Genomic DNA, 21,504 nt, shown 5'->3' with positions numbered 1-21,504 from the left:
TTTTAGTGTCCCTCTCTGTTTACTCGCGTGTCTCTGAACAGCTTTAGTCTACTGTTTAATACAGCTGTACAGAATATCTAAGTAAACATTCGGAGGATGGGTTTCATCCATTAATCACAAGTATCAGCTTCATTCAACTTTCATATTCAGATTTGCTCCTGGGCAGAAACGGATGATTCAATTAAGCCGTGGGCCCAGCAAAGGCAGTTACTCCCGATATTTGTATGATTTGCCGGAGGGGAACTCTGACGAGACTTTTGTTTGAGTGCTAAACGAATTCCCTGATGGAGTGTATATTTGCCTGTCTGCGTTAAGCATTTGAGATTCCAGAAACCTGCCGTTTCGTTTCTGCGTCCTTTGATTGGCCGCTGTGCTTTTTTTTTGATACGGCTCTCTGAATCTGAGCCCGGCAGCCAATGGGAGCGGGAGGGGGCGTGTGCGTACGCGCTGTGATGAATTTGAAAGCGGTCTGAGCATCTACAGGCTCACAGGCGGGGAAAACACTGGCCCCTCAAGGACTCCAAGCCAGAAAAGCAGCCTCATCCCCCACATAAAGGACAGTGGCTGGCTAGTAAATTTGCTACCATAAAAGGAAATTTAATCATTTTCACATAAAAGATGAATCCACTGGCACCAAGCTCTGCATCCTGGGTGTACGATTACAGGAAGGAGTGATGTGGTACCAGGGCACTAAGGACTGCTGAACTGCCCCAGTGCCCCACCAGACAGCAACATGCCCGCTCCCAGGATGTCCCTGGTACCATCCACCTCGTGGCCCGTGGCGGTGGACTGGGCCTGGAACCTGGGCGTCTACGTGGCGATGTTCTCGGCGATGCTGCTCCTCATGGCTCTGCTGCTGTGGCTCCTCATCAAGCAGCTGAGAGACTCGGTGGGGAACGCAGCCCTCAAGCCTGGCCCCACGGTCCGGAGGCCCCCGGGACAGCAGGCGGTGTGTGTGCTGTGAGGACTGGCCAGCAGGGGGCGCCAGCACATCGCAAGAAAGGTCAGGGGGCTTTTTGAAGCGACACCATGACTGTCGGAATGTCCTGGTAATGATTTTCCTTCTCTGTCTCACGCACAGATGTTCTGCCTGATTATTGTATCTTAAGTATCTCACTGCAATTTAAAAAGTTCTCCATCTGTGAACAAGGTATGATGCATTTTGTTGTTTATGTTTATTTAAAAATGCAGTGGTTTGCATTGTCAAGAAGAAAAAAAACATCTTGGTTTATAATCTAACCTATGAAATCCGCCTCTGTTGTACCCATCCAGGTAATTACTTGATTAAAACGTCCAGCCGTGTGGGATTGCCAGAGGCTTTCAATCAGCTTACAGCACAGCAAAAAATCGCGCTGCAACAGCCATAATTAATGAACCATTAATATTTATGTGTAATATTCCTTGGATTTCATCGGTAGTCAGCAGCACAAACCATAAAACCTGGTCACAAATGTACCGTATATCTGAACAAAATGGTGTGATGACACTTTCCTAATGTTTTCATTGTTTTTCATTAGTCGCTTACTGAGCTTTAGTACTGAAATGTATCTGTACAGATTGCTTACTGACTGTCTTTTGAAGGGTTTTTAAGTCGTGAAATCCTTTCTAAACTGAACGTTTTAGCCCTGATGTTGGACAGAGGATGTTTTGCTTATTTGCTGTTGTGCTCAAGTGCAAGACTTTACATTTATAAATCACAAAAGTTCAAAATGTTAAAAAATAAAATGCATAGAAAATAAAACAGCACATAGTGTCTTAGTGAAGAGACGGAACTTGTCACTGCATCATTTATCCACATTAAAATGTTTAAAGTGGCTTCTAGTTGCATTACATGATACAAATCACTTATGAGCTTGTCAAGACTTCATAGCTTGATTTATTAATTCAAGGGGAAAATATGGGCTTTGATTTTACATGCAAAGCACCTGTTTGAGCCTCGCCCATCATAGGTCAACCAGCTTCTGAAGGAAGTACATTGATGCTTCCTTCAAAATAACAAAGACCTTCTTGTATGGAAAAGAACGAGGACAGGAAAGGCCTATGAAGCTCACCTCAGGCCTCCTCTCTGCTGTGCCTGGATCCTTAGGTCAGGCCTCCTCTCTGCTGTGCCTGGATCCTTAGGTCAGGCCTCCTCTCTGCTCTGCCTGGATCCTTAGGTCAGGCCTCCTCTCTGCTCTGTCTGGATCCTTAGGGGCGGTGAAACCACACCATGCACACAGAGCTATGTGTTGTAGTTTGAACCAGGGGGTGGGTTTGTTTTTTTCTGTGGCTCCACTAAAAATGTTGCCCCGCCCCCCAGATGTTTCAAAAGCTAAATAAACAGCAAGAGAGAAGTCAGTGACTGCAGTGAAGAGCACCTGGTGTTTGCTTACCTCAGTGCTGGCCGGAGAACACTGGATATGTCTGCTGAGTGTGATATAATGTCTCAGGCTGGAAAGGCATTAGCTGAAAGATACTGCAGAGCATTTTAAGTCTGGTGTTTGTTATGAAGAATACCATCCAAATTAAAATTCATTGTCTAAATCAGCACTGCACTCTCTCTGTAGATAAATTCATTGTCTAAATCAGCACTGCACTCTCTCTGTAGATAAATTCATTGTCTAAATCAGCACTGCACTCTCTCTGTAGATAAATTCATTGTCTAAATCAGTACTGCACTCTCTCTGTAGATAAATTCATTGTCTAAATCAGTACTGCACTCTCTCTGTAGATAAATTCATTGTCTAAATCAGTACTGCACTCTCTCTGTAGATAAATTCATTGTCTAAATCAGTACTGCACTCTCTGTAGATAAATTCATTGTCTAAATCAGCACTGCACTCTCTCTGTAGATAAATTCATTGTCTAAATCAGCACTGCACTCTCTCTGTAGATAAATTCATTGTCTAAATCAGTACTGCACTTTCTCTTCAAATCAATTCAACAACTACTTCAGCACTTCCTCTTCAAATCAGTTTCACATCTAAATCAGCCCTGTACTTTCTCTTCAAATCAGTGTGACATCTAAATCAGCACTGCAATTTCTCTTCATAATCCCATCCAGTCCAACAGAAGACTGTTCCATAACTGTTTGGTGTCCCCCAGTCTTCCCGTATTCAGGTATGATTCCTGGTCTCAGCAGAATCATGGGACGTTGCTGACGGCCACGTCACCCTCCTGAAGATGCTGACACATCCTGCGTGTCAAAGTGCACCAACGAACAGAAAACATCAGAGATTGTGTGATATCTAAATACACATTAGATTCAACTCGTCGGTCATCAATACTAAACACTGCAGGCAGACTCCAGATGAATTTATGAACCCTGTTCCTCACCAGAAGCGAACTCATTGATCTAGTTTGACAGTGTTTTTATATTCCTTGTAGAAATGTGTTCATTTAGCTATTTATTATGTTGAAATAATAAGCTAGGATGAGTCATGAGGACTCAGCCTTGGTGAAATATAATTAATCAGAAAGAGGACAAGATCCCAGTACATCAGTCACTATAAAGCTTATGTCCTGTGCTTTTCATGCATAGTGTTTTGCATGTTTTCTCAATATAAAGGAAAATGCGAGATACAAACTTTACCTGAACTCTGCCGCTATTCTCAGACCCAAGAAGACGGCGTTCTGTGCAGGGAGATGCAATGAAAATTCCGTAAAATACAAAAGGGAATTTATCCAACCCACAAGGGTGTCACATGCTGAAGTCTCCTAAACAAGATTGCCATGCTACACGAGGCAGAACGACTAAATAAGGGCATGTTTGTGGATTAATTTAGCTTCCAAAGCACATTATTCCCAAAAAGCAATTTGACAGCACAATAAAAATATTCATGACACCATCTGCTCATTTGTAAGACAGGGTTCAGAAATGTCTGAATGTCAGATATTGCATATCTTCCATGTGTGATTTATTTTGAGGCTGTGATTTTAAAATCACCTAATATGCTATAAAGCAGGGGTGTCAGACTCCAGTCCTGGGGGGCCAGAGCCCTGTGTAGCTTAGTTCTTTCCCTTTTCCACCACAAATGATTCGGTTCAATAGCATTGTGGTAATTAGCACAAGGAGTTGAATCAAGTGTGTTAAATGAGGGGAATCCCAACAATGTGCAGGGCTCCGGCCCCCCAGGACTGGAGTTTGACACCCCTGGTGTAAACAGATGATGTCAGCATGGGCGTACCCCCCCCCCCCAATAATCAAAATCAGCCAATATAACCCCATGAAATGGGTGGAGACCCCAACCCCTCCAATGCTCATCCCAAAGTTACGCCCTTGGCTGTTAGCACCGTTTTGCAGTATTTTCATTTAGTAAAACAAAGCGCACATACACAGGGCTCAGAAATGACAGACCTCTCCTGCTGTCTGTCCCCTCGGTGCAGTAAGATTTCACTTCGGGGATCTGGAAACCAAACCCGCTTCTATCAGTATATAAATGTAAGAGATTTACCAAAAAGAAGTGTAGCCTCCTTAGCAGAATACTGGTGAAAATATAAAAAGTCAGATGTTTTTATTTAGATATTTTAACCAGATTGTAAGTAAATGTATCTGAAATAGTAACACTGTAGCCCTGATAGTATGAAAAGGACTGTAAGTTTGACTGCAGGTATTGTTGAGAACTGCTGAGTGTGGAATATGTATAAAATGTGAAGCTTTGCCTTTGTAATTGGCTACATGGCCATTTTAATTGTAATTATTCAATTCAGTGGATTCAATTAAGCAGCTGGAATTGCTGAGCCGGACACAATGGCGGGTCAGTTCTGCTGTGTGCCAAATGTGATATATCAGATTTCACGTTGTACCTCGCTACTGCAGGTTACTTCCTGATACTCTGTCCCCAGGAAAAGCGAGTAAAACCAGCTCATTCAACATTTTGGATTCTAAAGATGAAAAAAAAATGGAAAAAATTATCCTCACATTTCATTTTGGGAATTAATAACATGCCTAAATTCACTCCCGGGCTTAAGCGTAATTACTGCAACGGAAAAATGTTTCAAAATGTTTTTGCGAAATCGACATTTTCTAGCCATTTTAACGATTCATATTTAATGTCTGCAAACATATCTTGATAATGCTCGCGTTATACACGCTACCCATCCACCTGTCTATGCTCTATATCCGAAAAGTCACAAATAGTTACAATCCTACCATGATAGTTATATAAAGACAACACGACGTATCCCCATATTTACCAATAATTATTCTTGCTGCATTTTTAAAATCTGGTTTTGCATTAATGAGACGTAAAATATGAAATGGGCGGAAGATACTGGGGCGCCGGAAGGGCATAGATACCCTGGGGACACCTGACTGGGGACAAGGTAATTTGTCAGGGGTCCCTGGATGGATGGATGGATGGAAAAGGGAAGCCAGCTGAAGAACTCTATTTCCCAGGCTTCGCGGTGCGCACAAGGTCCTTGGTGACAGCGAGGCGTGGCAAGGCGTGGCGTAGCGCCGGGGTAAAGCCGCCTGATGCGGCGAGGCGGCGCTGCATTCCGGGCGTAGCGGCTTCGGTGGGACTGCGGTGCTGCCTCTTTGCCAAGGTCTTTGCCGTCGCTTTAACCGAGATCCACGCTATTTAAAACGGACACTTTAAGTATTGTCAGCATAAAACTTACCTGTGATTAATACCCGGGATGGCCTATTCATCCGCGTAGGGGAAGTTAAACAAAGTGTTCCTTAAATGCTTTATTGTACTGTTATTTACTTAAAGTTTATTTACTTACGTGATTTATATCTAATACTGTTGTTTTCCTCATTTTTCAGTCGGTTACATTTTTTTCCGCTGGGGACCCCAAAGTAATTGCAATGGTAAGTTTAAATAACTTTGTAAAAAGTTTCTAAATCTTACGAAGTTATCTTCTGACTGAGGGTGCGGCTGATAATCGACCTGCCCGGCGAGTTCCGCATGTAACTGAACATTTGTAGGGGAAAAAAGGAAACTGGTTTTTCACGCACAAAACATTTAAGGCACGCATCTTAAATTTCTGCCTTTTAGTGTGTGCATGTTAAAGACACGGTTTAATGTTTTAAATGGCCGGGAATGGACAGTATGAATGTGTGTCGGTCTTTCTGTGTATGTGGGCGTGTGCACATGATCCAGTGTTTCACGTTACTTCTGGGTGAGAGGCTGTGACACTGTTGAATTTGGGTTGTATTTCGGATGTTGGGAACTGCTGATGAGTCACGTGCGTGGGCGGCCAGCCATGGTCCAGATGCTTCCACGTAGTCGTTAAATACGGCGGTCTGCTGAGAGACACCAGAAAGTTTGCTCCGTGCCCGAGAGCTTGGGTGTGGTCCCTGTCTTGGAGTGTTCACAAATGGACCATAACTGCATTGTTTGATTACACATATACTTTTTACTTTGCGAAGAAATGCTGTTAGATAAGAGTTCCTTTGCAGATTGCAGCATTTATAAGAAACAATGAGTTTGGTAAAACTTTGCTCTGGACCTTTTCTATGCTTTGCTCTATAATTGAGAGGATCACAGTCACCCCAAAGGCAAGACTGGAAAATGGGATTTAAAACTGCAAATGGAAATTATTAAACACAGACCAGAGTAACGTACCCAGAACACATCCAGATTATTTTGTTTTTCAGCCAAACCAGCGACTCATTTCTACTATTTCCACATACTCAGGGCTACATTGCTGATTGTCAGGATTCATCTGCAGGCTTTGCATTGTGGCGTTTAATGACACTAAAGGAGCCACTAAATCCCTTGATTAGCTTCCAGTGCAATCAGACGCCTAATGCCAATTAACAGCCTAGTGTTTGTTTATTGCGATTGCATGTCGGCTAGTTAACTAATTTAACACCAGTTCTAGCAATGAATGCCATCAGTGCTCATCCACTGTCGGACACACAGATTATGTATGAGCACTATGGCTAGTGTCTGGAGTGCAGTGCATTCTGGGATATGTTATGGTGTTTGTGTTCTACCTTTTGAAACTAGTCATCTTAAGAAGCACCTGAACCTGGGGTATAAGGAGTCTTAACCGCATGACTCTGGATGTGGCCTTTGAGAGAGAGAGATTGTGTAAAGATATTGTATCCAGTGACTCTTTTCCCCGTTGAAATAGTTATGAAATGTTTATAAACATCTGCTCCACTGTAGTTTTTTTCCTGGTTGTGATGGACTGGGAGGTGACATCCTCCACAGTCCCCTCTGACAAGCTGTCATCCTCGCTGGCATCTTTGTTCAGGTCCAAACCCTGTTAGCGACGGCCTTTCTTACCTGTCCACGGACTTCTCCATCTGGCATTTTCTCACGTTATCTGCCGGAAATTCCTCCGGCCGGTACCTGATGTCTCGGTGGATTTTTGAAGTGCTTGACAGAGTAACTTAAAGACAGACGCTCCCATACTGTATGATACAGAACAGCCCGTCACCCAGCTTTGGCATGGCTCAGTGCCCTCTGACAATGGAGCGATCGCTCAGTGTCATTTCGCTCTAGTTACCAAATTAACTGAATTATCATTCTACATTCCAAGCTCACAACGAAGATTAAAACTTAGCTCGGAAACTTAATTTAAAAAAATCTAATTTCTACTGTGTATTGCGTTACATACAGTTCAGCAAATAATATAATTTTAAATTAAAATATTGCTACTTTGTTCAATATGATAATTTATGTATGAATGTTTTGCAGGAGGAATATATCATTTATATGTGATCGGTGACTGTGGGCTCACGCTGCAGGGTTTGGTGTTTGAATCCTGCCGTGATGTATGTGCTTTTTCTTGAATTTCCTCTGGAACTCTAGTTTTCTGCCGCAGTCTACATGCAGTCAGGTGAACTGGCATCCCTGAGTTGACATTAGTTTGTATGTGCCCTGTGAAGAACTGGAATCCCATCCAGAGCTCCTCGGCCTTATGCTCTATGCTGCTTGAGATGAGCCCCGCCTCTCCCATGTGACCCTGTCCAGGAGATGTGATTGGATGGATGGGTCTTCCCTTTCATTTCATGCTTCTCTGTGGTGGTCTCTTTTGTTTTATGACCCTTATGATGTGGAAGTGAGGTGTTATGACAGCACAGCTTGTATTTAATCTGAAGGCGCATGTTTTCATTTTCACTTGGATGGGGTCTGTGCCCCAAGGAGAGACTGTTTACCAGAAGGTGATGGTTGCATGTTCTCTCAATAGGGTGTTAATATCTCACAGATACTTGCTCATCTGGCACATAAAAACTTTAGCTCCATTCAGTATAACTAATCTACTTGAGTTCTTTGAAGAAGCTACAAGAGAAACTGATCTAAAAAAGGCTTATGATGTGATCTACTTAGATTTCCAGAAGGCCTTTGATGTTGTCCCCCACAAACAGCTCCTGCTTAAGCTCAAAGCAGCAGGGATTTTCAGGAACTGTAGCAGCTTGGATCGAAAGCTGGTTAACTGACAGGAAGCAGCAGGTAGTAATTAGAAGCACAATGTCACAGTGGGCCTGCGTTTATAGTGGGGTACCGCAGGGTTCAATTTTAGGACCACTATTGTTCCTAATTTACATAAATGATATAGACATCTATATATATATAGTAAACTGGTTAAATTTGCAGATGACATCAAGGTGGGTGGTGTAGCAGATACTGAACTAGCAGCACAGAGGCTACAGCAGGATCTTGATTTAATTAGCGACTGATACCTGGCAGATGAAATTTAACATAGATAAATGTAAGGTAATCCATACAGGGAGCAGAAATATAAAGTACAGACATTTTATGGGTTCCACTGAAATAAAGGTAACTGATTATGAGAAAGACCTTGGTGTGTATATTGATGCTTCGTGTGGGGAAGCAATAAAAAAGGCCAATAGGATGTTGGATTACATCTCTAGGTGTGTGGAGTTTAAGTGAAGGAGGGTGATGCTATGATTATATAATTCCTTGGTAAGACCCCACCTAGAATATTGTATGCAGGTTTGGTCACCATACCTTAAGAAGGACATTGCTGCCTTAGAAAAAGTGCAACGGAGGGCTACGAGAATGTTTCCTGGTCTTAGAGGAATGTCTTATGAGGAGAGGTTAGCTGAGCTGAATCTGTTTAGCCTTGAGCAAAGGAGACTAAGGGGGGACATGATCCAGGTATATAAGATTCTAACAGGTCTGGATGCTGTTCAGCCAAATGGCTATTTCAATATTAGTTTAAATACTAGAACTCATGGCCATAGGTGGAAATTAGCGGGATAATATTTAAAACTGGATTTGAGGAAGCACTTCTTTTCACAGCATGTAGTTAGAGTATGGAATAGTCTTCCTGTTAGTGTAGCTCAAGCTAAAACCTTGGGTTCCTTTAAATCGGACCTAGATAAGATTTTAACAGTTCTGAGCTATGAGTTAAGTTCTCCCCAAACTAGCTTGATGGGCCGAATGGCCTCCTCTCGTTTATAAATTTCTTATGTTGTTAGTATAAATAGATTGCAAGTTAAAACAAAAGATGTGTGATGTTCTTTGTGGGCTATGGGAAATAATAGAAAATGCACACGATCATCTACACATCACTGAGAGCAGCCAAGGGAAGGGCGTTTTTATAACATGCACAGATACTTTTTTTCCTGTTGACCTTCCTGTTGCCAAGGAAACTGAGGTTTCAACGTGAGTCAATACTCAACTTGCGACTGCTGGATTGGCACAGAAGGCCTGTGACTTGAGACATCTGCAGTCTGTTTTATTTATTAGTTAATAATATGATTGGTGGGCTTAATTGCCTAAAATATTCTTTATAATACAGCAGGAAGGAAAAGTGAGGATTGTTTTCAGATGCGTGATTGCTGTATGCTGTCAGAAAACAGGGTACCAGTTTGTACCTTTGCTTGTCTCTGGGGCTGTACCGACAAGGGTCTGCCAATTGTACCCTTAGCTGTAGGTAAATGTACTTTTTAAGGTACAGAAATGGACTCTTTAAATCCGACAGGAGATGTGATTGGATGGATGGGTCTTCCCTTTCATTTCATGCTTCTCTGTGGTGGTCTCTTTTAAATGGTGTTTTATGACCCTTATGATGTGGAAGTGAGGTGTTATGACAGCACAGCTTGTATTTAATCTGAAGGCGCATGTTTTCATTTTCACTTGGATGGGGTCTGTGCCCCAAGGAGAGACTGTTTACCAGAAGGTGATGGTGGCATGTTCTCTCGATAGGGTGTTAATATCTCACTGATATTTGCTCGTCTGGCACATAAAAACTTTAGCTCCATTCAGTATAAATAGATTGCAAGTTAAGACAAATGATGTGTGTTGTTCTTTGTGGTCTATGGGAAATGATGGAAAATGTACATTATGCATCAGAAAGAGCAGCCGGGGGCCGTGTGTGTTTATAACGTGCCCAGATACTTTTTCCTGTTTACCTTCCTGTTGCCAAGGCAACTGAGTTCGGAGTCAAACCATAACTTTTGACTGCTGGATTGGCACAGAAGGCCTGTGTTTTGCGACCTGCAGTCTTGTTTTATTGATTTATTACTGTTAATAATATGATTGATTTTCTTCTGGGCTTAATTGCCTGAAATATTCAGTGTAATACAGCAGGAAGGAAAAGTCAAGAATGGTCTCAGACAGCGGTTTGGGGCCTCGAGAAGCACGAGGAAATGATTCATCGCATTCATGGTTTATAACGGTACCAGTGAAGCTGGAGCCTTTGCGGCTTCGATCGTCCCCAAAGATAAGTTTAGGCTTTGTTTTGCTTCCGGGGTGGAAAATAAGGAGAAGTGTAGAGAATGAAAGGCTTTAATCGTGCTGGTGCACTCCCTCGGCTTCCCCGAGCTTTTGTGTGATCGTAGCCTGGCCGTTTAACTGCTCAAGGGCAATGGAGATGCAGGGAATGGATAATCTGATTTAGAGGGAGGGACCCAGAGACTGCTCCGGTTGGTTCGATTTTGTTTCTCAGCCAACCCGCTACAGCCGCCCCGATTTCAGGAGGGGTCTGCCCCCAATCCCCCCCCCACCCCCCATCCAAGGTACTAATGTGCAGCAACAAGAGAAGGTCACAGTTAACATTTCTGATGTTTTATGTTGAATTTAAACGCCTGAATTTCTCTACAGGCTGCCAGAGGGACCGTGAAGCCGTTCGCCAACTTCAATGCGAACCAGGATGCTGAGGTCCTGTTCAAGGCCATGAAGGGGCTGGGTGAGTGTGCAGCCGCCCGCCTCGGATCCTGTCATGCTCACTTTGGACTGTTTGGATGCTGTTTGTACAAGTTCAGGTTTCTCATGCACTTTGTGCCGCTCAGTGAGGCCCTGCTCATTCGACGTCGTGTTGACACAGGCTGTTTAAATAATCGTGACAAGAGACGAGAGGCCGAGGATTGCTGAGACTCGGCAAGGGGGCGGAGTCTGGGAGTCTACGGAGTCCTTTGAGTCCCACCTGGACTTGTGGGGGGGGGGGACCAAAGCTTTTGATCTCTGTGGACTGGTTTATGTCATACAAAAAATGCACAGACCGGTCAAATGGGGGAGGGCGACGATTATATTTGCGGCGCGTAGGGTGGCATAAAATATCTACAGAAATATGGAACAAATCACTTATTTTAATGGATCACGGGGTTTTCTTTTTTCATATGGGATGATCCTGTGACATACGGGATGGGTGACGATCTACCGCCATCATTCTGTGGCCCAGTGGAACACTGGACCGGTACTGGGGTTTGGGAACCACTGTATTAAAGGGCTTGGTGTCCAGTGTAGCCTGCTGCTGTCAACTTTTCTGTGGATTCATGAGCAAAAGCAGCGGAATCGGCTTGGGTGGGGGATGTTTTGAGGGTGGGGTGGTGGTCCCTTGCAATCAAATTTGCCATTCATTTATTGTGAGGGGGGAGTTCTCCTCCCCCACTGTGAATTTTATCTGCAAGATGACCATCAAAATACCCCTTTCCCCCAAATAACTGCTTTTTAAGTACAGTTTTGAAATGTTTCCTGTAGCCTCAATGGCACGTACCATAATAAAGTAGAAGGTCCTCGCTTGAACGGACTAAATCTCTCGCAATGTACAGGTGGGTGTGGTGCGAGGGGGATAAATGTGTTGCAGGGTAACCAAGTAATTAGACTGCCTAGATAATCCAGGACAAGCACAGTTAATTACTAGGTTTCGGGGTGGCTGTTGGCCTGTTGGTGGTCTGCCAGTCGCCAGCTGCAGGAAGTATGGGAGGGCGGTGCTCTCCCAGGTGGCAGTTGATTGGTCAGGTAATGAGGAGGACCCAAACGGTGCTCTCCCAGGTGGCAGTTGATTGGTCAGGTAATGAGGAGGACCCAAACGGTGCTCTCCCAGGTGGCAGTTGATTGGTCAGGTAATGAGGAGGACCCAAACGGTGCTCTCCCAGGTGGCAGTTGATTGGTCAGGTAATGAGGAGGACCCAAACGGTGCTCTCCCAGGTGGCAGCTGATTGGTCAGGTAATGGGGAGGACCCAAACTGGGTGCCAAGTAACGTACAACTAAATTAGGAAGAAAACAAACGACAGAAATGCATTTTATGAGACAGGGACAGCTGAAAAGTAGCTGTTTATTATTATGGGCTGGAAATGGTGTTTTCCAGACCATGGTTACCAGTCACGCGTGGGTCTTCCAGAACCGGCTGGATGAATGGACAGCACTGGTTACAGCACTAAGGATGGTGCATCCTTCAAAGCTGATTTAAACCCCCCCTGGATCATGCAGACCGTTATTCTGGGTGTTTCCAGCCATCCGCCCTTCTGGCAGAGTTTGGCTGCTTTGTTCCACAGTCATTAGTTCTCATTAATACTCTCAACCACTTTTTCCATCAGACTGTTCACCTGTTAAACAGTATGTCTCCTCCCAGCCTAAGTCAGGGTCTGTTAAAGTCTCATGACTCTTAAACTAAATATTTCCTTACAGCACGTTCTGTTAATCTAATGCCGTGTCATATTTGCTCAATCTTCCTCCACCATTCCGATGGTTCACTGCATTTCTTTGTCTTAATGCTTGTCCTTATCACTTCTCATTTTTGGCATTTTTCAAAGAGCCTGGGTTCACGCCGCTTTGAGCGGCAGATCAGAGGAAGGACTCACTGTGGTGCTAATGACCAGCGAGGCCGATGTTTCACCTCGATGTATGACGCATGCATCATATCTGAAGTTGACTTTGACCTGTCATGGCTTTTGGTGTCTGGCTTTGGGTCTCCAGGCACAGACGAGGACGCCATCCTCCAGCTCCTGACCGCCCGCAGCAACAGCCAGCGGCAGCAGATCAAGGCTGCGTTCAAGACTCTTCATGGGAAGGTGAGACTAACCTGAGACCGAGAACGTCCAATGGTGGCTCTCCGAGAGGCCGTGATGACTGAGAACGGCCAATGGTGGCTCTCCGAGAGGCCGTGATGACCGAGAACGGCCAATGGTGGCTCTCCGAGAGGCCGTGATGACTGAGAACGGCCAATGGTGGCTCTTTGAGAGGCCGTGATGACCGAGAACGGCCAATGGTGGCTCTTTGAGAGGCCGTGATGACAGAGAACAGCCAATGGTGGCTCTCCGAGAGGCCGTGATGACCGAGAACGGCCAATGCTGGATCGACATCCAGTAGTGAATCAAATGGAAAAAACAACCAGTTTAACATATTTGCTTTAAAGATAACTTAGGAAACAAGGTTCTACATTCAAAAGATTAAAGTTATCACTGAGCACATGTTGCATGTTTGCTAAGTGGTATTAAAATCTGAAAAGGGTTTAATTCTAAGTACTGTGTATGTCATTTGCAACTTGCTGAGTGAAATCTATGACCTGGTATTATAATGATCAATTTCTATGATAAAAGTAAGGTTTCATTGTATTGTAATTGGTTTTATATCTGATCTAACTTGTTGCTTTACCCCATTGTCGCTCTCTGTCAGCACAATGGCAATCAGTATAACAAAAGGCAGATACATTCTTCAGTACTTCTCTCACATTTTGTGTGGGGAAACCAGACCTCTGCTGTATAATCCATGTGCTGTAAATATGCCCGGTATTAATATCAAGCATTCACAGGCTACACTTTTACTGATAACTGCTTTTATTCACTCTAAATGTAACTTCAGTTACAATGCACCTTCACAAAGACTTGCGTTCCGCCGGGTGTGTACAGAATGCTTACCGTGCTTTTGTTTGCAGGATCTCGTGGATGAATTGAAATCTGAACTTGGCGGGAAATTCGAGACGCTGATTGTCAGCTTGATGATGCCGCCGACCATCTTCGATGCGACTCAGCTCAGGGATGCAATCAAGGTAGTGAAGGGAGACGTTTCATCCTACTTTGTGATTTGTTTATTTTGCCTGTGAGATCTATCACACGCATGTTCCCGTCTCATTCTCACACCTAAAAGTCTGTGCAATTTATCCTATTCCGACATGCGTCCATTGTAACGTATGAATTGTGTGTCAGAATGGAACCCGGACAGTTCACCTGTTTCACCACCTGGGGTCTCCCTTACTCATGGTTTCCAGGGCGCTGGGACAGATGAGAAGGTTTTGGTTGAGATCCTAGGTTCCAGGACGCCCGCCCAGATCCGGGACATCATTGCAGCCTACAAACAAGGTGTGGCCAGTCATGTCCTTGATGACTGGATCAGACTGACGTCTGTTTGTGTGCTGATTTAAACCAGAACCTATTTAGATAGTCGAATGTGTGCATGACACTTTCTACGAAGAAAACTAATTGGAGAACACGCGATCAAAGATTTTCGGTCCTGATTTAGTCACGAGTTATGCAATCCAGTATTCGCGTATCTGGATTGAGAAGTGGAATCACAAGTGTGTGAGTCAGAGATAAAGTGGAAAATCGCACTTCTGCTTTTCAGAGTTTGGGAAAAATCTCGAGGATGATGTCACTGGAGACACTTCCGGCCATTTCAAGCGCTTATTGGTCATCCTCCTTCAGGTACGTAGCACCTGCTGCGCTGTGCGTGCGGGCCACTGGATCCAGTGAAGCTGAACTAAAATAAGAAACTCTACTGATCCCCAGAGCAAATCCTTGTGCATACAGCAGCAAGATACATAAAATGCAGACAAACAAACATATAATCCAAAATGAGACAAAGCGCAAAGATGGCACACCCATGGCATACAGGAAAATGTGCAAACGAATTTAAAAAATTACTCAGTACAAACAGAATAATAAGGAAATAGATGCATTTAAATTAGATCTAAATTAACGGAAGGTACATGTCTGGCACTGGCCATATAAAATATACATTTACTACAGGACTTTCAACAGAGTCGAGGTTTGCTGTAGAAAATGATGTTTTGGGGTGTATTTTTAGTGAGAATATTCCCCAGAAGGGGGCAGGGCTGAGCGAGACTCTGCTGTAGTGTAAAAGCAGACTGATTTTAATCTTCATTTCAGGCAAGTCGGCAACAGGGAGTTGACAATGGGGCCATCGAACAGGATGCTAAGGTCAGTAATTTGGCTGAGAATAACTTCATGTCCTTGAGGATCCCCTCTCCCCCAAAATGAGCCCTAAGCCCCCAAAGTGAGATGTAGCTGGAAATATCGAAGGTTTATATCACATAATAATGTTTATTCTTCACTGTATGTTTCATGCGATGCTATTCTGCGGGCCATTACTTTCAGTCAAGTATCAATGGATGGAAATCAGTCATGTGACACAGCTCCCCCCCCCAGGCCCTGTTTGCTGCTGGGGAGGCCAAGTTCGGCACAGATGAGGAGACGTTCATCACCATCTTGGGCAACAGAAGTGCAGAGCATCTCCGGAAAGGTCTGCGGCTTTTCTGTCTTGCTTTGTGCTAGAGGCCGCCGTGTTTGTCTGGATAAAACGGGGGCTTTGTTTCATATTGATCGCCATCTTAAAAATGTGGGAAACTGGTCTCAAGTCATTTCTAAGAGGAAAACTCATCAGCCATGTTGTTTGGTATTTTTCAGTTTTTGACGCATACATGAAGTTGTCGGGGTATCAGATTGAAGAAAGCATTCAGAGAGAAACCTCCGGGAGTCTGAGGGCATTGATGCTTGCTGTAGGTGAGCACACAGCTCTGCTCCAGTGTCCATCCATCCATCCACCTTCTGACTGCTCGTCCTGGCCAGGGTTGCAGAATGACCTGTCACTGAGCAGCACAGGGCCCACGGCAGGGACCCGCTCTGACTGGGATTCCAGTCTATCGCAGGGCATAAACATACATACACACTGGGCAATTTAGGCTGCCTGCAATAAAAGGTGTATTTTATTTTTCCAGCAGTTTGTGCTGACCCAGTGTTTCAGAGACTCTGAGTTAAAAATGCACATATTGATTGAACTCCTTTTTTATTGAATCAAACTATTCTTTTCTCCTCATAGTGAAGTGTGCGCGAAGTGTCCCAGCCTATTTCGCTGAAGGCCTGTACCACTCAATGAAGGTAGGATTCTCCTCCCATAACACTTTCTTTTCCCCTCTCACAGTGTGAGCCACTGATACTCGGTGAACTTTGCTAGATGGGCACACGTTGTGCTTCTTGAGTCATGTACGGACCCACCAGTGTGTTTTCGTTTGGGTTGTGTCATTGACAGCTTGCATGGCCAATCAGGGGGTGCAAGAGGACAGCCCTCTGTCCAGTTTTCCCAGAAGCCCTTGCTTCACAGATGGCAGGCATGATTAAATGGCATTAATTGTGCACCGTGACTAACTGTGGGGGTGTTTGCATTTATTCCACAGGGAGCTGGTACAGACGACCACACCTTGGTTCGAATCATGGTATCCAGGAGTGAGCTGGACATGCTGGACATCAGAGCCAACTTTAGGCGGATGTTTGCCAAATCCCTGTACTCCATGATCAAGGTACACTTCAGGCATAAACATTTAGCGGGGCGGCTCTGTGGGCTAAGCCTCTGTGCCTGTGATCAGAAGGTTGCTGGTTCGAGCCGGGGGTTAGTAGAATAGTCGCATGTCCGTGAGCCCTTGAGCGAGGCCCTTAACCCCCAGCTTCATGGGCGCCGCTGCAGACGGCTGCCCTTCACTGCCAAGCTCGCTCTCACCTGCATGAGTGTCATGGAGAGCCGGATGGGGCAGGGAAAGAGATTTTCCCCACAGGAATCAATTTATTATACTTATTCTTGATAAACATCGGTACGTTGCATTGTGTCTTAAACAGTGCAGGCAGGAACCATTTGGTCCTTACTGTGTTAGGTCAGGCTTGTACCTGGGTCATATTCTGAATGTAGAACAAATTCAGAGTTACTCCGCCAACGACTGACTGACACATTGCTGTGTTCCTTGCAGGGTGACACAGGTGGGGACTACAGGAAGGCGCTGCTTCTGTTGTGCGGTGGTGATGATGCGTAGTACACACCAGAAAAGCCACACACACACCAGGACCAGTGATACCTTCAAACACAGACCTGCTAATGTGTACTGCTACCTTAAGGTTACACCTAATGTTACTATAGCCATGTTACTATAGCCTTATAATGTTTATTGTCATAACTGACCTTTATACTTGGTTAAAAAAAAGAAGACATTATTATTGTCAGTAACAGTACTAATTAACATGTTAATGAAATAGCCTCACAAGTTACCGTTAATTATGTTGCAGATTGTTCGCATTAAATTTTGAAGGACAGTTGTTTCTATTTCCTCTATTGCGTGTGCGTTTAAACGATATTCAAAGATATGGGGATTTAATAACCTTTGACGCTCAGAGTGCATCCAAAAAGCTTAGACTATCATACAGAAATAGCATTTTACATTTAAGTCTAATGATCTCATAGGATGTGTAGATGTGAATAGAGAGAATCCTTTGGTTAACACCTATACATTTACGATCGTCTACGATAAGCCGTAAACATAGTGATAGTATCCTCCGTAAAACAGGAGTCCTTTTAACTGTACTTCTGCTGTTTGTGGTCTGTCAGATAGTTTGCTGTGTTACTCGCTGATGAGAGTATTTTTTTCCTTTTATTGAAAGTTTCGGTGCGAAATGAGAAATCCGTTATGGAAGCCTGTGTAGTTTATTTTTATGGCATTTTGCCTCAAGGCCAGATGCAGCCATACATTTTTTTTAAAAAAGGCCGAAATAGTTCATTTAAAATTGAAATTTTTCTCGCAACCTCCTGGATATTCCCGGTGAGTCTCGATCCCGGGGACCTCAAACTCACATATACCCGTCTGCCTGAATCTCCCCCCTGTCGGCATGTTCTAACGGCGTTTCCGTTATGAAAAGTGAAAGTAGGATAACTTTGTTTCAGAGACAAACCTACTTTTTGTTTCGGTCTACAAGCCGAAGGTGGCGTCGCAAAGTGCTACATGGTAAATATCACTCCTATTCAATAGGGGGCGCTGGGATTCTCTACCCAGGATATAATACGTACAAGCAAGCGCATCACGGACCTGCATGGAGTGAAATTTAAATGCTATAAGCAGCTTTAGTCATATCATTTCACGTTTGTCTTAATCTGGAGGGAAAATATCAGATCTGGATGTTTATTTTGCGTTTTCAGACTTCTCTCCTCGAAGTCCTTTGTATGTGATGAGAAGTTTTTAACTTTCATCCATCTTTGGGACAGTCATGGGAAACAATCAGCAGATGGCGCTACAACCAACAAAGCGACTTATTTAAATAATACACTATAGCCTACTTGGTTCAATACGTGCGTGGGGGAAAAGGTTCTGTTCATATTAATAAAATTTTCAGCACCTGGATATTTTGGTCAATAACATAAATGGCAGACTTACTTGAGGCACTCTGTACAATGATATAAGTGATGTATTTTTCTAATATCTGGTGAATTCTATTTCTACATTACCTGGGTGTATAATAATTGCATGTAATTATTGATGGCTTTATATCACCTGTCATTTCCCTGTAATCTGAATAGTAGTAATGTAAAGTAATAGACCTACCCAAATTACGTGCTTCTATGCCAGGCTGAGATGTGAATCCTCAGTGCTAAATACCTGGACAGGTAATATGCTTCTTGGATGGAAAGATAATCTTTGATCCATTCCATACTTTTCCAGATTTATCTGTTCTCTGACTGCCTTTTGTCAGTCACCTGTTCATACTTGTACATTTTCTTAGCCGTAAGCACCAACTGACAGGTGCATAAATGTGTAATTTGGAGTCGTTGGAATTCATCTTGGGTATGAGGTTTCAAACCACTAACTTCGGCTGTGTTGGAGTTCCATCATGGGGTATTAATTTCGCCCAGATTGTCTCCCACAACAGATGTAATAGGAGCATCTATGGAACCTCAAATATCAGAAAAACAGCCTAATTAGTAATAAAATTAAGGTGTTGACTGTGCCACAGAGACTATCTAATTTAAAGACTTCAACTCATTAAACTGTGGATGAGGGAAAGTCTCTTAAGAGTCTTTTGAAAAGACTAAGATGTATTTAGGTATTTATGTATTTAGGTATTAATTCTTGGGTATTTTCTTCTCAAGATGAGATGTGAATGAAATATTAGGCTAAACAGAATCCAAGTAAAAAGCAAACTCTTTCTAAATCTAACACATTTACTGGCTAAATAAAATCTCTATGAAAAGGTTTAAACACTTTACATGAAACATTCAGGTGACACTCAAATGCAGTGAAACTAGAGGTAAGTTTGTCTCTCGTTTCTAAGAAAAGACGTCTTTCATGCAAACTAAAGTCTCCTCTTCCCCCTTCCACCCCTGAAATCAAGCTAGTATGTGACTTTTTTTTTTTACATTATCACTATTGCCGAATACTAGTACATTTGACCTCATAATAATGCCATCATTGTTTCATATTAGTATCAGATCCTGAATATGTGATGTATTGACCTCTGGATACAAACAAGAGGGTAAAACAAGATCTATACACTTTTTAAGGGAGTGTTATCCATCCTGTTAGCATATATAGGCTCCTGTGCAATACTGCATATCATTCCAAAAGTGAAATATTCCGTTTAATTAACTGCTGTTGTAATGATTGTACTATTCTCCAAAATGTAAATGTTGTTCACCGCACTACACACAGTTATTTGTCAAATACCAATAGAGATTTGTAATCCAAAAAAATAAAAGCTGATGGACTCGGGGTCCTGAGTGTAAATCTCAAGTACTTCTCTAAACATTTATGAGCCTGTAAGAATTAGACACCAGCTTGCGTTTACTAGTTTCTGCATGGCCTGATACCCCAGCTTCCTCTGATCAGCTGATTGATTGGTTGATTGGTTGACTATCCAGGTGGGGTCTCAAATCCAACAAGCTGTCCTAATGATGGCCAAATGAAAGTTCAAAGTAAACCAAGAGTACCACCTACAGCATTTCCTTCTAATTTATAGATGCGATTTACTACAATTAGTCATTAAAAAGAAGTGCTATTGTAATCAGTTACTTAAGAATTTTTAAATGGAAGAAGGAAATATTTCTTAGTGCACACACTTGTCTTTCATGTTTTTAATTTTCATTAAAATATGCTTTTAGGATGAAAAATTTACAGTTTTTAAAAATACTTTTCATGGCATGTACTTGGTTATTCTGAATTATGCTTTCTGAATTTTCCCGATGTTTAAAAATGAAAACCAATTGGAAATATGTATTTTGTATTTCTGCACTGTGATGCCAAGTACGGATATATTTATGTCATTAGAAGTATTGCACTTTGTAGTCTGCTCATTATTTCCGCCAGCTCTGAGCGATTAATTAGCTGTACTTTACGTAATTTGTGGGTCAGACCTGGGCCTGGCTGCCCTGCAAGATGGTATGTAGCAGAAGGCCTAGACCGAGGCTGTACCTTTGGGAATAAGCCGCTTCGTAGTGTCTGCCGCCCTTGGACTACACCCATTCTGGCTGGTGTAAGGCACGTGGGCCAGGGGGCAGTATGAATGCCAGTTCGGGGTGGGGATCCGGGCAGGTAGTGGGACAGCCCCACAGCAGACAGAGCCAGCATATAATTTAGCTATTTGGGTGTGTCTGAATAGAGTTTGTATGTCCTCTTAAAAGGTATGGAGTTGGGTGACTTCACTCACAGTGTGTCGATATGTGTTTGTGTGCTCTGTCATGATCTGGCATTCTGCCCTGTGCCGTCAGGGATGGAGTTGTAATTTCAACGTCAATTCATTTTCCAAACTTAATATTTAATTCAATGTTAATTCAACATCGACGCAAGACCTAAATTCACTCATGTTGAAAAGACAACGGAACAATGTCGCGATATCAACGTTTATTCGATTTTCAAAATCGAAACAAAATTCAACAGCGATTCAACCTTAGGCCACTTAAAATTAATAAATTGTTTTACATGGCCGCCCGCCTCAATTTTTTGGTGCCGCCTCGATTTTTTTTTTATATTTTATATTTTTCAAAAAATCCGTTTTTTTCACCTCAAAAACTGTCAGAGATCGTCAATGTGCCAAATCCTGATATCCTGTGCACTGTGAGCAAGTAGTCTCTTGTAGGGTGGTCCAATAATAGTGACCCTCATTGAGGTCAAACAACAGCACTTCTATTGTTTGAAACAATGGAAGTGCTGTTGTTTTGCTATTGTCAGGAGGACGCTTTTATTGGGCCATTATGTGGCAAGACCATTAAACACTTAGACTAGGCATTTGTTTTGAAGGTTTCTCTTTTCTTGTAATTGTTTGAACTGTTGAG

At 43.1% G+C, this 21,504-nt stretch overlaps 1 protein-coding gene and 1 long non-coding RNA gene across 5 annotated transcripts; one reads left to right on the top strand and one right to left on the bottom strand.

The window, feature by feature from the left end:
* Positions 1-572: 572 nt before the first annotated feature.
* LOC111833049 (uncharacterized) lies at positions 573-5,236 on the bottom strand. Of its 4 annotated transcripts, XR_002835663.2 has the most exons (7): positions 5,176-5,236; positions 4,786-4,863; positions 4,337-4,385; positions 3,572-3,612; positions 2,373-3,175; positions 2,052-2,186; positions 573-967 (listed from the first exon to the last, which is right to left on the bottom strand). It is a non-coding gene; the product is annotated as an uncharacterized lncRNA (long non-coding RNA). The 4 variants fall into 4 exon arrangements; XR_002835662.2 differs by having other exon boundaries at positions 4,786-5,184; XR_002835664.2 differs by lacking the exons at positions 4,337-4,385; positions 4,786-4,863; positions 5,176-5,236 and having other exon boundaries at positions 2,373-2,455; positions 3,068-3,175; positions 3,572-3,715.
* Positions 5,237-5,319: 83 nt separating this feature from the next.
* On the top strand, positions 5,320-17,501 carry LOC111833043 (annexin A5-like). The gene is made up of 13 exons (XM_023790948.2): positions 5,320-5,526; positions 5,750-5,794; positions 11,010-11,094; positions 13,105-13,199; positions 14,063-14,176; positions 14,396-14,486; positions 14,749-14,828; positions 15,294-15,344; positions 15,573-15,666; positions 15,831-15,926; positions 16,243-16,301; positions 16,598-16,720; positions 17,162-17,501. Exons 1-13 carry the CDS (start codon positions 5,335-5,337, stop codon positions 17,222-17,224), a joined length of 1,188 nt encoding a protein of 395 aa, XP_023646716.1. The 5' UTR covers positions 5,320-5,334; the 3' UTR covers positions 17,225-17,501.
* Positions 17,502-21,504: the final 4,003 nt, after the last annotated feature.

This window comes from Paramormyrops kingsleyae, chromosome 12 (genome assembly GCF_048594095.1).
Source record: "Paramormyrops kingsleyae isolate MSU_618 chromosome 12, PKINGS_0.4, whole genome shotgun sequence".
Taxonomy (NCBI): domain Eukaryota; kingdom Metazoa; phylum Chordata; class Actinopteri; order Osteoglossiformes; family Mormyridae; genus Paramormyrops; species Paramormyrops kingsleyae.
Note: the sequence above shows the minus strand (reverse complement) of the source record. Positions and strands in the feature narration are given on the sequence as shown.

Excerpts from the sequence above, each read along its gene's own strand:
- LOC111833043 (XM_023790948.2), top strand. The coding sequence starts at position 5,335 with ATGGATGGAAAAGGGAAGCCAGCTGAAGAACTCTATTTCCCAGGCTTC. Across the intron at positions 5,795-11,009 it reads ACCCCAAAGTAATTGCAATG|GCTGCCAGAGGGACCGTGAA; the intron begins GTAAGTTTAAAT and ends ATTTCTCTACAG. Across the intron at positions 16,721-17,161 it reads CCCTGTACTCCATGATCAAG|GGTGACACAGGTGGGGACTA; the intron begins GTACACTTCAGG and ends TGTTCCTTGCAG.